General features: G+C 33.3%; 1 protein-coding gene across 1 annotated transcript in view; it reads left to right on the forward strand.

Annotated features, from left to right (window-relative positions):
• Sp3 (Sp3 transcription factor) overlaps nt 1-17536 on the forward strand; it is a 53150-nt gene extending 35614 nt beyond the window's left edge. Inside the window, exons 5-7 of the mRNA XM_076866881.2 lie at nt 6175-6367; nt 12052-12248; nt 15760-17536. Of these exons, the coding sequence (XP_076722996.1) occupies nt 6175-6367; nt 12052-12248; nt 15760-16076 (707 nt within the window). The 3' untranslated portion in view covers nt 16077-17536. The remainder of the gene's footprint in view (nt 1-6174; nt 6368-12051; nt 12249-15759) is intronic.
• The last annotated feature ends 778 nt before the right edge of the window (nt 17537-18314 follow it).

An 18314-nucleotide genomic window follows, 5' to 3' on the forward strand; every position in this document is an offset into this window, starting at 1 on the left:
TTTATTTAGGATAGTCTTCATATTGAAGTATATATCCAGAAAATCTATAGATCATTTTGTATAATTTGATGATTTTACAGAAGAACACACAGATCAGAAAGGTGATTCCAGATCATGAAATGTATATTACCAACCAAGAAATATTTCTTTTCAGTATCTCTCTCAGAAGTAGGAAGTCACCACTCTTCTATCACCACAAAGTCCTCTATCCTCTCTCTGAAAAAGTTAACCTTATTATAAATTCTCAATAGAATTGAAAGGAAGGTATCACATGTATCCCCTACTCCCACACATGCATAGCTTCCTCAATTATCAATATCTTCCATTAGAGTGGTATGTTATACTTGATAAACCTACAATGACACGTCATTATCACTCTAAGCTCATACTCTGCATACTCTTGGTGTTTTACAGTCTGTGGTTTTGGGTAAATAAATAACATGTATTTACCAATTTAGTATCATATTGAGTATTATCACTCCCCTAAAGTTCCTCTTGCCCTACCTATTCGTCCTTCCTATCCCCTGGCAAACACTGATTTTTATTTTGTTTTTTTATTTTATTTTACTGTCTTCAGAGCTTTTGCATTTTCACAGCATTTTAGTTGGAGCCATTGCCTATTCTGAGTTTTCAATTAGTTATAGTTGGACAACAATACCTTTTTATATAGATGGAATTCCTAATTTACAAAAATCATGTGATCTTATTGTATAGGGGGAAATATACATGTATTTTTTAATGTGTATATATTTAAATAGAGTATGTATATAGATTTGACGTCCTTTGTTCAAAATTAGAGTCACTCTTATCATTGCATGTTAAGTTGTTAATTTTCATTATTTTAGCATGTTGCATTATACAGATGAATACATCATGTTTTTTTTTTTTTTCATTTCAATACTAGTGGATATAATCTGGTTACAGATAATGTTGTGATTTTTATACATTCTTTGGTATCATATATGCATTTCTGTTGGATATATCCTTAGGAGTGAAAGTATTTGGACCATAATTGTATAGATAGATTCGGTGTTAGAAGATATGGATTATGGATGAAAGAGTTTCCAGTGTGGTTCTGCTAATTTACATAACTACCAGCAGTGTAGGATCCTAGTATCATTGGCTTTACTTCTTTTTCAACAATTGGAAGTTATCTATTTAGAAGTTTTTAGTCATTTTGGTATAATGTAGTAATATCTCATTGTGAATTACATTTTTATTTCCCTAGTAACTGATGATGTTCAGTCCTTTTCATACGTTTATGGGCCATTTTGATGCATTATTATTTTCCTTTCTCCTTATCCAGCAGATCTCAGAATAATTAAGTACCATTGAGGACACTAATACAGCACAGTTAGAAAATGATTTCTTCTAATCTACATAAAGAAATTGAAGAAGATGTAAACTTGATTGACTAATACTGAAAACTTAAGGTTCAGGTTGAGTATCCCTTACCAAAAGGTTTGAGACCAGAAGTGTTTCAGATTTGGGAGTTTTTTGGATCTCTTTATATTTGCATAGGTGTTACCACTTGATCATCCTAAATCTAAAATCCTCCAAATCTGAAACTTTTTGGATTTTGGAGCACTGAAGATTTTTACAGTTTAGGTAGGGATGTTCATCCTGTATTTGTCTTAAATTGGCATTCATTTTGACAAAGGGGAAGTATTAAGGACATTAATTTATGATTAGAATTTTAAAATAAAGCCCAAATGCATATGAGTAAAAATAGTGATTGGAAATTGTTGGTAATACTTGATGGGCAATAATTTATTGTCTTATAGGAGTTGATTCTTAATCTTTTATATATTTATTTATTTATTGGTACCAGCGATAAAACCCAGGGGCACTTAACCACTGAGCCACACCCCCAGCCCTTTTTAATATTTTATTTAGAGAGGAGAGGGTCTCTCTACTTTGCTTTAGGGCTTTGCTAAGTTGCTGAGTCTGGCTTTGAACTTTTTTTTTAACATTTATTTTTTAGTTAGACACAATATTTGGGCATAAAGAAGTAGACACAAAGTTTTCCTATGTAGATCATTACCAGTATTGGAAATTCTTCCTTAAAGAAGGTTAGTTCATTTTAGTCAGATTGTATTTTCTGAGCATTACTGAGCAAAGCATTTGTTATGTAAGGAGATATAGGGACAAATAAATGTAATTAATTCTACCATAAACATGTATAAAGGGAAATGACTTTTGATCTGTCTTGAAGGAGAGATAGAGGCTACTTAGATGAAGAGCAAAAAAACCGGAGAGCAGTGTAGTCAAAAGGAATAAATCATATAAGGGTGTGACATTGAAAAATCATATGTTCTAAAAAATGCTGAGAATTGCAGTTTTTTTAATATTTGAAGTTGGAAGAGTAGGGTGGAGCCAGATTGAATACCGAGTTAATGAGATTGGACTTGATCCTGTTGAAACTAGAGGAATAGTGCAAGTGCTCAATCAGGAAAGTAATGCAATAAGATTCTTATTTAGAAGAAAATTTGGGAAGCTGAGTAGAAGTGGGATTGAAGAAGAGAGCCTGGGGATGGACTAATAGGGTTTACTTGTAGGTAGGTTGATGCAGGGAGATATTTTTAAATTGGTGCATATCAATTATACAGAATAGTGGGTTTCATTGTGGCATATTTGTACATGCACGTTAACATACTTTGCTCAGTTTTATTGTTCAGTTCTTCCCCTTGCTTTTTCCTACCCGCCACTCCACCTCACCCTGCTATTCTCCCTTCTATTTTCATAAGATAACTTTTCCAAAGATTTTTTTTGGGTGGACAAGATTGTTCAGTTTGGACTTAAATTCTTTTTGCCTATGGTTTATCCAGATGCAGTAAGAAAGAAAACTTAAGTTTGAGTATTCATTTCTATGACTCATTCTTAAAACATGTTCTTTGTAGGTTTCTGTAATAACAAGAATGCCCTAAAATATCTTCATCTCCTCAGTGAGGTTGCATTTCATTCTTTCCCACTCTCATCAATTGCTCTTTTGTTCCCTATGCTTGTCTTTAATTCTTCTTATATAGGTCCTGTCTGGATTTCTTCATCCATTCTTTTCTTTAGGGGGCAGGAGGCTGGGGATTGAACCCAGGGTGCTTTATTTTTCATTTTGAGACAAGGTTTCACTGAATTGTTCAGGGCCTGCCTAAGTTATTGACTGACTTAACTTGGGATCCTCTTGCCTAGGCTTCCTAAGTTGTTGGGATTTCAGGTATGTTGCCTGGCTCTTTATCCATTCTTTTTCTTTCTTTTTTTTTTGAATCCAGGGATTTTTAACCACTGAGCTACATACCCAGCCCTTTTTTATTTTGAGATGGAGTCTTGCTAAATTGCTTAGGACCTCACTGAAGTTTGCGAGTGTCATTCGTTCACCCCCACCCCCACCATGCTGAGCTCTTTATCCATTCTTTTTTTGGTGGGTGGGGGTACCAGGGATTGAACTCAGGGGCACTCAACACTGAGCCATATCTTCCAGCCCTATTTGTATTTTATTTAGAGTCAGGGTATCACTGAATTGCTTAGTGCCTTATTTTTGTTGAGGCTGGCTTTGAACTCTCATCATCCTGTCTCATCCTCCTGCCTCAGTCTCCTAAGCCACTGGGATTATAGACATGTGCCACTGCGCCGGGGTCTTTATATCTATTTTTGTTATTATTTTGCCTCCCTTTTTCCTACCATCTTATCACAAATGATGTTAAATAAAAAGAAGATTGTAAAAAAAAACTAAAATGAGTAGCTTTTAAAATGTTTGATAAGATTTTTCATTTCATGGACTTAAATATCCAGAACTACATATGTGATAACCTGTGTTCATCTTGTGAAGGCTAGTACTGGACAATATTTGGGCAGTCTTTTGTTATAATAATACTATTGAGTACCTGATTATAAAGTAACATAGGTTAAGGTTTACTTACATAGTATATGGAAGAACTTTTGTTCATATCTGATTCCCACTTAATCCTTTCACTGGGAACATAGAAACAGCAGATTAGAGCTGTTCAATTGCGCCTTAATTCCTAGCCATCAAATAAAATTCATTCTATATCTGGGCACATAGTAGATAATTATATCTATTAGATGAATGAATGTGCTCTTATCTTTTGGTCCCTCATCCAGCAAAGGAAAAGATGACTGCTCCATCAGCTAAACCTGTAAGTGCTCTGGATTATCATGTCCTCCTGGCTGGAAATTCACTCTCCCTCTCTAGTGAATCTTTCTCATAAGCATTTTAAAGGTTTGTCTTTCCTATTTTTAAAACCAAACACCTTTTGTCTTATGTCCCCTTCTAGCTTCCACTGCCGTGTTTCTTTTTTCCTCAAACTTCATGAAAAGTTTAGGTCTATAGTTGTTATTACTCTGTCACTTCTTGCTCACTAGTCATTTTCTTTATTGACTTATCTGCAGCAACTTATGTTGTGTATTTCCTGTCTTTCTTGAAACATATTCTTTCCTTTTATTTACCATATTTTCTTGACTGCTCCCTTCTCATCCCTTAAATGTTTGTGTTCCTTATAGCTCACCTTCTATCCTCATTCTCATAGTGCCTGAGTAATATAAACTACTGTGGATGAACTCAGTAGCATAGTGAGAATTCCCAACTATATATCTCTAGCATATACATCTTTCTGTGCTCTAAACCTGTAGGACTAGTTTCTTTACTTCTCAAATAGTTAAAACTCAATGATAGAATTAACAACTGTCCCTCTCCACCTGGACCTTATCTAGTAGTAGTTCCTATTTCACCATCTATTTAGTTGCCTAGGCCAAAATCTTTCATCTAATTTCCCCCTTTGATTTTTGGAGTAGTTATTCTGGTTTAAAAAAAAAAATAGTTTAAACCTGTTTGTAGTTTTTTTTATTGTTGATTATATGTTCTAGTTTTTATTAATGTAAAGTCAGAAGTTTTTGACAGGGTTTTTTTTTTTTTTTTTTTTGGTGGGTGGGGGAACAGTGCTGGAGTTTGAACCCAGGTCCTCAAATGCACTAAGCACATGATCTTCTATTGAGCTACATTAAAAATGTGCAGGAATTTGTTTTATCAAAGGAGGTTAATTCAGTGTTCTAAATCATCATTTTTTAAAAAAAATCAGTTTTCTGAGATGAAAAAAAAAACTTGATTAGTTCTCTTACTTTCACTTAGAAAATGATGTTGTATTATTACAGCATTATTGTATAATAATCATTTCTGCCGAGAAAGTAACACAGCTTCCTGCCATATCCATTTTTCAATTATTGCATGCTCATTTTGTTCCCCAGGATGGTAAAACTTCTCAAATAGAAACTGTCTCTTATTGCTGTATGTCCTTCTTTTAGTAATGTTGTGGACATTATAGATCATTTTAGTAATGGTTGACTTTTTTTTTTTTTGATACCAGGGATTGAACGCAGGGACTCTCAACCATTGAGCCACACCCCCAGCCCCCCCCCCCTTTTAAAGACAGAGTCTCACTGAGTTGCTTAGCGCCTCACTTTTGCTAAGGCTGGCTGGCTTTGAACTCGAAATCATCCTGCCTCAGCCTCCTGAGCTGCTGGTATTACAGGTGTGTGCCACTGCACCTGACTTTTTTTTTTCTTTAAATATTTTTTTAGTTGTAGATAACACACACAGTATCTTTATCTTTATGTGATGCTGAGGATTGAACCCAGTGCCTCACACATGCCAGGCAGGCGCTTGACCAATAAGCTACAGCCTCAGCCCTTAATGGTTGACTTTTAAAGCTTAAGTTTGTAAGCAACAGTTTCAAGTGAATGCTGCCTTTTGCATTCCATATATTGCCTACAGATAGGCAAAATAGATATAAACTGTGAGATTATAGATGTAAATTATGAGAGATTAAAGGCATTAGAATTTGTTTCGGTTTACATTGATCACTGGATTTATTGACCAATAAACTCTTAACTGAAATTTCACTCTTATCGAATTCTTTAAAAAGTAAGCTGTCCTGCTGGCTTTATTCTCATTTTTGGTTTATCTTTGCTATTCTTTTAGAATAAAATTGTTTTGAAAACAATAAGCCAGGAGGAACAGGCTTACTTTTTTGTTTTGTTTAGTTTTTACCTAATATTCAGTTAGAGAAGTTTAGCTCAAAAATATTCAGTTAGAGAAGTTTAGCTCTCATGCTTTCTTTCAGGGCCAGTGGGCTGCTTCTCATTTGCATTTGTTTTTTTCTTTAGATATTAGGATCAAGGAAGAAGAACCTGATCCTGAAGAGTGGCAGCTCAGTGGTGATTCTACATTGAATACCAATGATCTAACACACTTAAGAGTACAGGTGGTAGATGAAGAAGGGGACCAACAACATCAAGAAGGAAAAAGACTTCGGAGGGTAGCTTGCACCTGTCCCAACTGTAAAGAAGGCGGTGGGAGGTATGCATACATGAACCATACTCCTTATGTTTTTGTTTTTGTTTGTTTGTTTTTAAGAGTACTAATATCACCACCCCAAATTTTTAAAATATCGCATGCCATGTCACTTAATTTGAAAAATTATTCATTACATGATCATTTTTGGGTGCGTGACTGTAAAAGAGTATGATATAAATTAGAAAATAAAAATATATGAAATTGAATTTTCAGATGAATGCCTTTAAAACTAAAATTATGTAGTTTTTAAAAAACAATGTAACAGATGCAATTTTATTGGCCCATATTAGAAATAATACTGTTAGCAAACTAGCAATGGGTTTTGCTTAAATACAGATTTTAAAAAATCTTGAGTATTGCAGTTACATAAAAATATTGTTTTTATTAGAAAATTCAGAAATAGCTGATAAGCACAAACATTTCCATTTTCAACAGAAATGGGAATAAATGGCCTTAATGGGGGGAATTTTTTTTAGTATTTCAAGTCAGTTTTTTTTAAAAACTAAATACTAAGATGATAACATGACAGGAATAAACTCAAACCATTAGTATTTGTGTCAAATGTTAAGCTTATTGACTAAGAGACTGTGACTCATTTTTAAACAACACCTCAAATAATTGATGTAGCAATGTTGAAGATGATGCATAAATTATGCATCAGGCCAATGTTTGAGAAAGAGAAAACTTGGATAGCAGTATTGTTATCAGGCAAGATGGGATTAAGGTTTAAAGCTTCAAGTGGACAGACATGCATATATTTCTTGTTAATAATATGAAGTTTCCATCAAACAGATTTAATATTCATTGTACTTTTTTCTATAGCTTTGAAATACATGAGCAAAAACTGGTAGAACTGTGAAGCTATACTGAACAATTTCTTGGTCATAGTGAAAGGTCTTAACACACTACTGTTAAGTACTGTTTAAGTGACAAAATATGCTGTAAAATAGAAGGGTGTATATAAATATATGCAGTTTATCTGACAAGATAACTTTCTCTGCCTTTTTGGATTGGTTTTATTAGCTGATTTGTACACTGGCCAGCCCATTTGCAATATTACTACTACTGCTGCTATTACTACTACTACTACTACTAGCTAATATCTGCTAACATTGTGAACTTAATATATTCTAGTATGTCTTATAAGTGAGCCATAGAGAAGTGGAATGACTCAAGAACAAACATAAATACTTACTCCAAAGATTTTTGCCATTATACTACTATCTATGGAGTGAATCTGCTTTTGCATTACATTCTTAGGTGTTTACATTTATTGTAATCAGTTGTTTTAAATTTATTTGTTCAAAAAAATTCTTGTTAGGCAATAACTTCTGAAATTCTCATTTTAGAGGAACTTATGAAAATCAAATCTAACTGTAGACCTAGGCCTGGCCTGTTTCATTTGTTCTTTAATGTAAAAATCTTTTAATTAATTTCTATGTGCTAAACTAACATATTCCTAAAAATTCAGCAATATAGAATAATATTTTTAAAACACCAAAATCCTAACCTACTTTAATATTAACCACTATAGCACATTGTTATGTATCCTTTCAGATATTACATATATTTTAAAGTAGAATCATTATCTCCTCACTGTTGTATTTGTCTCTTCTTATTTTGAAAACTTTGTCACCATATTTCCAAGTCTAGTTTATCATTTTTATGTCTGAAGTATTCTATTGCATGATGTGTAATAATTTAGTATCTCCTTTTGTTGGGGCTTGTCATAATCCTCACATAGGTCTTTGCACATTTGTCTGATTATCTCATTAGTATAAATTGGCAGAACTAGAATTGCTGGGTCAAAGAATTTTCTGCTAGAAAGGCTGAATCAATTTCAACTCCCACCAGTGTTGTATTAGAATATCTGCATTTTCACATCCTGACCAACACTGGATTTTGTTATTAAATATATATATATTAGTTGTAGATGTACATAATGCCTTTATTTTATTTGTTTATTTATATGTGGTGCTGAGGATCAAATCCAGGGCCTTGTGCAAGTGAGGCAAGCGCTCTACCACTGAGCCACAACCCCAGTCCCAAGCACTGGATTTTAATCATAGTTTTTAACCTTTTAAAGCTGACATGTGAAAATAATATCAGTATTGTTTTACTTTACTTTACAACTTTTTTTGGTTGTTACTTTGCCATTTTAAAATTTCTTGTGAATTGTTTGTCTTTTGTGAATCTGTTAATTTGTGTATTAACTGTCATGTGCAAATATTTTTTGCCAGTTTTATATTGCCTTCAGCTTTATGTCGATAGTTTGCAGAATGCATTGTTATATAAGTAGTTCCATCATATGGTTGACAGACTTTTTTTTAAACACAAAATTTAAATTGGTCAGTGTTTTATTAGATTCCTTGTTATCATGTGTTAAAAGCCTGAGAATTATAAAAATATTCACTTACTTTTTTCTAGGACATTTTTTACTTTGTTTTAAAAAATAGCTTTCTATAAGTAATAAAAATCAAGGTTCTTAAGAAGAAAACTATATTGTCTATTAAAACTCTTTTGAACAATATACAACTAGTGTGTGTGTGTGCGCGTGTATGAGATAGGAACACTTGTATAAATTGCAATTGTTGCATCTAATTAGTAGAAGCACTAACATATAGTAAGTCCAAAATATTTCATAACATTCTGCAAAGAAGAGAAGTGGCATGTAAGATTTTTTTTAAAAAATAGAATTTTGGCCCTTTTTTTCCCAATCATTTTCTTAAAATTTTTTTAAAAAGAATACGAGCAAGATGGCATATTTTGAGAGTTAATTTCATTCATCTTCAGAGAACTGAGTTTTGTTTCCCTTTTTGAGCAAGGTGTAAAAATAATAAAAACATATTCATTTAGCCAATATTTATTGAGCAGAACCAACCTTGAGAAACACTAGTGGAGGAGACATCTTGATTGTAATAAAGTAAAATAGAATTCTAAAGACATTATTATTGTGTAGGTTTTGTATGCATTAAAGCCTTGATCCATATTTTTTAAGTTAATTTGTAAAGTCTGTTTTGTCAGCATTTAGTTTGTCTTGTTTTCTCCCACCTTAACCAAGAGAAACTAGATTTATTCAACTTTTCTTAACTCCACCCAGAATTTTGCATTATTTATTCTGTGTCACTGTCTTGTGGTCATTAAATCACTATGCACTTACGAATAGAAACTTAAAATTGTTAGTTTTTTAGGTTATCTAATAGGTGCTAGTGGCTATGTAATAGGTATTAGTGGTATCTAATTATGTGTCAGTCAAGAAGAAGAGTTGTAAGCCGGGCGCAATGGCACACGCCCGTAATCCCAGTGGCTCAGGAGGCCGAGATAGGAGGATCGTGATTTCAAAGCCAGCCTCAGCAACTGCAAGGCTGCTAAGCAATCAGTGAGACCCTGTCTCTAAATAAAATAGAAAATAGGGCTGGGGATGTGGTTCAATGGTCAAGTGCTCCTGAGTTTAGTCACCCTCCCCCACAAAAAAGATGTGTGAATCTTTTCTTTGTTGAGAAATTCACTTCAGTCCCTTTCCCTTCCATCATAGGACATGGCAAAAATTCATATCTAGAATATTTAGATCTTAATCTTGAATCAAATACCCCCACCTTTTCTTTTTGTGGTGCTTGGGATTGAACCCAGCACTTCATACATGTTAGTCAAATGCTCTACCGCCGAGCCACAGCCCTAGCCTCAAATTTCCTTTTGAAGTGGAAACTTGAACTTGAATGTTGAGCATTTCCCTTAAATTATAGTATTTATGTATGACCGTGCTCCATTTTTTTCTTTCTTAGATAGATACTGATCCCATTTTAAACAGTGAATATTTCTCTTATGATTCAATTGAAAAATCTTTCCCTACTAATTTTTTGGTTTTTTGAGAACCCAAATTTGTTGTGTTGAGGTGTTAGATTCTTAGGCTTTGTTAGTGCTCCCAGGCTAAATTTTGCTGAGTTTGTGAAATAACACTTTTGAGTTTATAAAAAGCACATCGATTCACCTAAGTGGTAATCTTAGAGGAGAGGCAAGAGGTCATGAATATACAAGTGAACTGAATTGGATTGTCTGTGAAATTGCTATGGTGAACACAATACGTAAAATTGGTTTGTACACTACTAGCCACAAAACATTGCTGTTTTTCTTAGGGCTATTAAGGATAAAGCAAAATTTTAAGAAGCTGAATGAAATGGAAACAATCAAACTTTGGCATTGCAAGTGAGCCAGAAAAACCTTTCACTCAAGAAACCCAGCTCTTTGAAGAGAGTTGTAGAAAATGGGGGTGGACTGGAGCAGGAACTAGAATTGTGTTAGATTATGACATCCTTGCCCTTGAGACAACAGCATGACTCCTCCTTGTCTTTACTTATGCTATTCCTCTGCCTGGAATGCCTTCCCTTCTTTCTATCTAAATCCTACCCACCTCCTCCACGAAGTCTTCTCTAACTACTGGAGCCCACATTGATGTCTCCCTGTTCAGAACACCTATGGCACCTAACAGCCAGCACTGCACCGTTTAGCACTGTTTGTCCTATGGCAATTTCACATGCTACTGAGTGTGAGTACATTAAAATATAAATGTGGGGAAATATGCATTTTTCCAGTAAAATTTGAGAAACAATAGGTATATTGTTTACAGGAGGCTTTATAGGATATGGAAAGTTTATAGGCTACACCTAGACTGTGAGATTGGGGGAGGAGGGCAGATGGGGGATTAAATATACTGTTAAATCTCAGAGAAACATTGCAAAGTTTATACAATGTGATTTAGGTAATTGTTGTGTCCAAAACGTCATGTTAAAAAAAAAAAAACTACGATTTTAATAACAGCCTGATTTTTGTTGTAGTCTTTAATACTGTCCCTATAATAGTTCTGGAATCAAAAAAGTTTAGATGCTTCTGTTCACTCATCAAAGCACATGTCTCCCAAACTCTGTTGTTGGTATCAAATACTGAAATGTAATGTCAAATTATATGACATGGAAAAGATGTTACTTTGTTATATACCTTATGTATTATTTTGGATATCTTTGCATAGTTTATGGCAGAAGTAATTTAACTGTAAAAGTAATTTTGATTTCATTGAATGATGTGAGTTAAGACCATAGCTTTAGCTAAATTTTAAAAAAATCAAAAAAGCTTTGTCTAAAGTTAACATATATACAAAGTGTAGCTATTCAAATATTTTAAAAATATGCTTAAATCATGTTAATTTATTTACAGTCTGCTTAAACTATCTATCTTTTTAATCGTGCCCATGCTCAGTTAAATTTGTGCATTTATATTTTGGTTTAAATATTTAAAAAATTATCTGACATGACATGACTATTTTAATAACAGTTTCCCATACAGTTAATTGAATTGGGCTTATGCCTAGTATTTGAGAATTGTTTTCGACAGACTAGTAAAGAGCTTTACTGTACATTCATATAAATTCATAATTACATAATTCTTGAGTATATTTACATTTGGAAAGCAATCATTAATTCTGAAGTAAAGTTAACATGTAAAACATGTTTAAAATATATAAATTTTTATTTAAAGAGATAAAAATAGTTTTGATTTCTGATTTCATGTTGATAATGTCTTCTTTTTGAAACACAACATGAGGATGGATATATGATATAAATGGTAATGTCCATTTGAATACTTTCATATAAGTGTATATTATTCTGTGTGTGTGTGTTTTTTTTTTTTTTTAGAGGTACCAATCTTGGGAAAAAGAAGCAACACATTTGTCATATACCAGGATGTGGTAAAGTCTATGGGAAGACCTCACATCTGAGAGCGCATCTGCGTTGGCATTCTGGAGAGCGCCCTTTTATTTGTAACTGGATGTTCTGTGGCAAAAGATTTACTCGAAGTGATGAATTACAGAGGCACAGAAGGACACATACAGGTTAATAATATTTTATATTTGACTTTTTTTTTATGCGTTTGTGTGCTGGGGATTGATCCAAGGACCTTGCATATACTAAACATACACTATACCCTGAGCTTTACCCCCATTCCCTCTAATATTTATTGAATTTAATGTTGATGACTAATTATATCACAGTTTTACCTTCAGTAACACTAATATAAAAAACATTAATTCCAAAGAATAAGCCAATGTGAACTATCTTATAAAACTAAGTTTTATTTTATGAAGATTTTGGTTAGCTTTTGTTGACATTGTAGAATATCTTAAGATCCACCTATTTTGTTCATTTTAAATTGGTTACTTTTACTCTTGATCCATCTTGTTGTTCTTTCCTCCTAACACTGTAGCAAAGGGTAAACCTTTTCTTCTATTAAATTTGGGTATTTCACCATTCCTATTGGTAATTTATCTTGAGGTAAGGGAAAGACATTCCACTGAAGAATACCCAAGGCATTGTTGAGGTTGAAACTCTCCTTTGATTTTTTAAAAAATTTTCTTATTGGTGTATTGTAGTTATACATATTAGTGGGATTTATTATGCCATATTTGTACATGAACATTATTTGGTTGTTTTTACATAGTATTATGTGATTGTTACATGAGGTAGACCCCAGGACTAGTCCAAGCTGAAGTTTAATATACTAATAATTTAGAGATAGTTTCCTCCTGCTACCATGTAAAAATTACATGATCAACGTATTTATTTAAGCTGGGGCTGTAGCTCATTGACAGAGTACTTGCCTAGCACGTGTGAGGCATTGGGTTCGATCCTTAGCACCACATAAAAATAGATAAAATAAAGGCATGCTGTTCATCTAAAACTAAAAAAAAAAAATTTTAAAGCACTCATTCATCAGTCTATGAATTGGAAAATAGATACTGTTATACAATTTTTAGAGAGTTTAGAAGAAAAAAGCATGGTGAAATGAAGAGCAATGTTGGATGAAGTCTGCAACATCTGGATTCCAATCTAAGTTCTCTAGTAGATAAGCAAATAAACTGTCCCTGTTTCTGCTTTATGCTTTTTACTTTGGTTTTAAATACTGTATAAAACAATCAGTGAAGTATAAAGCATTACACATATTAGATATTCTACTTCTGTATCTTTCATTAGGTACTAGTCAGATAAGATTAACTTGCAACAAACAGTATATGAAAATAGAAGCCAGGCCTGGTGACACACACTTGTAATCCCAGTTTCTTTTGAGGGTGAGACAGAAGGATTTTGAGTTCACAGCCAGCCTCAGAATTTAGTGAGACCCTGTCTCTAAATAAAATACCAAAAAGGGGTTAGGGGTAGCTGGGGATTCCCTGGTACCCCTCTGCCCAAAAAAAGGTAGATAGTGAAAAGATTTTATATTATAGTTTGTGCTATTGGATATTCTCAGAAGGAAAGATAATTATTGCTTGAGATGTAAAGGCATCCTTGGGTAGTGAACTTTAAAACTTTTCTTTAGTGCAATTTGGTCAGTAAGTTTTAAGAGGAAATAATGTAATTGGAGGAAAAAGTCTGTGATCAAATAAGTGGGTTAAAGAGGATACAAATACCTACAAGGGAGTACTTCTTAGAATTTTTAAATTGAAAGCTAAATGAACATCATATGTTTTTAATGGATGGTATAATATGTATAAGTTTTCCCAACCTCATTTGATCATTGTGCTATTTGTTGTGGAACATCTCTTATGACTGATCTTCAAAAAAAATATTGGGAAGTATTTTTCTAAAAAATGGTGGTGTGTTGATAGAAGTAAGAAGCACGAGTGAAGTTTAAAGTTTTTACATAAACTATTTCTGTTATGTAGGATTGAGGCATGTTGTAGAAGGACCTGTAAAGGCAATGGAGCATCTGAACTGTTGGGTTATCTTGAAGTTACCCTTGCATTCCATATCATTTAGTACAGAGATGAAGTTTTATAGTGTAATATTTGGGAAAATGAGTCTGATGTTTTATTGGCTTGGAGAAGGTAAGACTAGGAGGTTATTGCGTTGTGGTTAATGCATTAGGGCTAATATGGACTTACCTAGAGTAAAGGTACAGAAATGAAAGCTAGGTAAACCTTGTTGGGGGTAGGGGTGTACTAGAGATTGAACTCAGATGTGCTTTGTCACTGAGCCACATTCCCATCCCTTTTCTTCCTTTCTTTCTTTTTTTAATTTTTATTTTTTAGTTGTGGTTGGACACAATACCTTTATTTTAATTTATTTTTATGTGGTGCTGAGGATCAAACCCAGCATCTCACAAGTGCTAGCGAGTGCTCTACCTCTGAGCCACAATCCCAGCCCTCATTTTTTTTTTTTTTTTTTTTTTTTATTTTGAGATAGGGTCTCACTAAGTTGCTTAGGGCCTCCCTAAGTGCTAAGGCCAGCTTTCAACTTGCAATCCTCTTGCCTCAGCCTCCCAAACTGCTGGAATTGCATGGTGCTGAGGATCGAACCCAGGTTCTCATACCTGCAAGGCGAGTGCTCTCGTGCTGAGCCATAACACTCAGCCCCACTAAAACATTTTTATTTATTTATTTTTATGTGGTGTTGAGGATCGAACCCAGGGCCTTGCATGTTCGAGGCGAGCGCTCTACCGCTGAACCATAATCCCAACCCCCCCCCCCAAAAAAAAAACATTTTTGAAGAAAGAAATTAAGAAACTGTTTACTAGATTTATTGATTGATTTCACTCTTGATTCCTTTTAGGTTCGCCTTTGTCTTCTCTTTCATAACCCTCTTATGTAGTAGATTATTGATATAGTAGAAATTCAGTCTGTCTTTTGTATTAAGTATTCTTGCTAGAAAGTAAATTTAGGCATCATTTATTAACACCTTTAAAATCTTGGTATATCAAGCTGATATTGGTTATTCCAGCTGAAACCATGTCAGGTAGCCATCTCCATTATTCTTGATACTACTCAATCTTTCTGAGCCTCAAGCTTACACATCTTTGCTTTACTCTGGAAGTGCTCAGTGTTGTTACTTGAGTTCATATTTAAGAGTTGAAAGTTTAGTATTGTGGATATGAAAAGAAGTATGTTACATATGGATGATTGTGTTTATTAGCTGGTTTCTGTTTCTTTCACCTTGATTGTTTCCAAACAAATGTTAAGTAGTATTGAACCCAGGACCTTGTGCACTCTACCACTGAGCTAAGTTAAATTGCCCAGGCCGGCCTCGAACTTGTGGTCTTCTTGACTCAACCTCTAAAGTCACAGGGACTACAGGCTTTAACAGAGGTGTTTCAAATCAAAATATTATTATAGTTTATTAGTCTCTCATACAATATATTTGAGGATTGCTTTTCATCCAGAAATAAAGATGGAATTAATTTTGGAGAGAGATTCAATAAGAGGAATCTTGAGGAAGCAGCTCATGAAACTAATACAATTTTAGTAGATCCCTGCTTTTCACTCTCAACCATCAGTTTTGGCTTTGAGAGAAGATCTGACTATTTGAGATTGAATTTTTAAAGTAAGTAACAATTTTTTTTTTTCTTAACAGGTGAGAAGAAATTTGTTTGTCCAGAATGTTCAAAACGTTTTATGAGAAGTGACCACCTTGCCAAACATATTAAAACACATCAAAACAAAAAAGTTATTCACTCTAGCAGTACAGTGCTAGCCTCTGTGGAAGCTGGGCGAGATGATACTTTGATAACTGCAGGAGGAACAACACTTATCCTTGCAAATATTCAACAAGGTTCTGTTTCAGGGATAGGAACTGTTAATACTTCTGCCACCAGCAATCAGGATATCCTTACCAACACTGAAATACCTTTACAGCTTGTGACAGTTTCTGGAAATGAGACAATGGAGTAAATATTACACAAATACTTATTCATTGTGGTTATTTTTATACAGTAGTGAGAAGAATATTGTTCCTAAGTTCTTAGATATCTTTTTATTGATGTGCAAAAATTTTTGGATTGACAGTAACTTGGTTATACATGACACTGAAATGCCTTACTTTGTATGATATTCCATAGTATATTAAAAATGGTAAAATTGCATGGGTTTTGTAGGTACTTTTGGAATCTAGAAGAAATGAAATTTTACCAAGTTATATAAAGAGAAAATTGAATTTAACAATGCGAATGGTAGTCTAACCAAATGCATCAATCCTGTGTGGTTTAGTGTAAAAATGAGAACATGTTGGTATTTATCTATTGTAAGATAAAAAAAAAAAAAAAAGTTGGTGGGTGAAAGAAATCATGTTATGATAAAAATTTTTGTAATTTTCTTGATGACTGGAATTTTTATTATGCATAACTGACAAATCAAGTTTCCAAGCAAATGTTACATAGTGTAGGCTTTACTTAGCTTATCAATTTGTCATTTTGAAGCTAATTATTTTAATTAGGTTAACTATGTACAATATTTTAAGCATTACTCTTGTAAGATTTTGAAAACTACATTTTAACATGGAACTCTAGGGATAGTCACCTTTTAAATCCTGTTGAAAAGCCATGTTTAAGATTTAATTTGCCAAAATAATGTCTTGTTAATATTCTTTCAATAACGAAGTTGGGCAATATAACCAATGTTTAAAAAAAGTTTAAAATGTATAGGTTGAGGCATTTGGGTGGTAAGAAAATGTTATAGTGAATTAGCCCTTTTCTTGAATATTGGAGGACCAAAAAAAAAAAAAAAAAAAGAAAGAAAAATAAATAAGGTGTATTGCGTCTTAGCGGTGATTTTTATCCAATCTTGTTTCCAAAAACCATGTCTGCCAGGGCCTTAAAAGCCATCATGTAAATTACCAATAAAGTATAACATATGCAAACATAACAAAATCACTTCCATAGTGACAATACTCCAACCATATGGATATTAGTCATAGAAAATTAGACATTTTATGATATTTTTTAAAGTTTTTTTTTGTTTGTTTGTTTGTTTTGTCTAGGTAGTCAGTCTGCACTTAAATATCAACCATTTTCCTTTTTTTTGCTTCTTCCCTTAAAATTTATATGTATCCAATACATTTAATTGAGAAACGTATGTTTTTTATTATGCTGTATTTTCTTTTTATTTTTTAATTATTGTTTATATTTTCAATTAAAAATGTACAAAATAAAGTTACATTGCTGGTCTTGTAAGAGCTATACAATTTTCCTAAATGTATACCTATAACTGCAGCAGTTCACCTATTTCAGAAATTTGGAATTCTGTTCATTTGTTATCTTTAAGACCACCTCAGATTTAAAGGCTACCTTATTGTACGTTTCAAGTGTATTATAACAGTGTGGTAGTTAATAAAACACTATTTTTTTTTCTTTTGAGTTTGTTGTATTCCTATGCATTTAAAATATTGTAGTGGTAAGGGATAAGAAAATTTGTGTCTTATTTTTTAACTTAGCCATTTTCAGATGCTTGATTTTAGACACTCAAATTGTAAATAGGTATATTTATTTAAGAAGCGTTGTATAGGGCTGGGGATGTGGCTCAAGCGGTAGCGCTCGCCTGGCATGCGTGCGGCCCAGGTTCGATCCTCAGCACCACATACAAACAGATGTTGTGTCCGCCGATAACTAAAAATAAAATACTAAAAATTCTCTCTCTCTCCCTTTCTCCCCCTCTCTCCCACTCTCTCTTAAAAAAAAAAAAAAAAAAAGCGTTGTATAGAAAATTAAATTGGCAATTTAATTTTTCACCTAAGAATGACATTGTTAAATACAGCTTTTGGGAAAAAAAAAATCTTATTAACCCTTAGCCTATGTGAATTCATATTAGTTTTATCAATTCCATTTGCAACCATTTTGTTTCCCCTTTAAAGCAGTACATTTTTTTAAAGAAGCACTGAACATAATTCAACTGTAATCCAGGTTTAGATACAGTTTAATAATAGTTCATTTCCAAAATAAAAGCTATCATAAGTGAAGCCATGAAATTTCCTAACACTTGATTTTAATACATTGCACTAATTTTCTAAAACAACTCTTGAGTAACCAATATTTACAATAGATGGAATATTTATGAAAAATCTGCCATCAGGTATATTTTTGTGTGTACACATTTGTATATATAGAACCCAGGCGATTATATGAACGAGGAAATCAA

The sequence above is a fragment of the Callospermophilus lateralis genome, chromosome 9 (genome assembly GCF_048772815.1).
Source record: "Callospermophilus lateralis isolate mCalLat2 chromosome 9, mCalLat2.hap1, whole genome shotgun sequence".
NCBI classification, from domain to species: Eukaryota; Metazoa; Chordata; class Mammalia; order Rodentia; family Sciuridae; genus Callospermophilus; species Callospermophilus lateralis.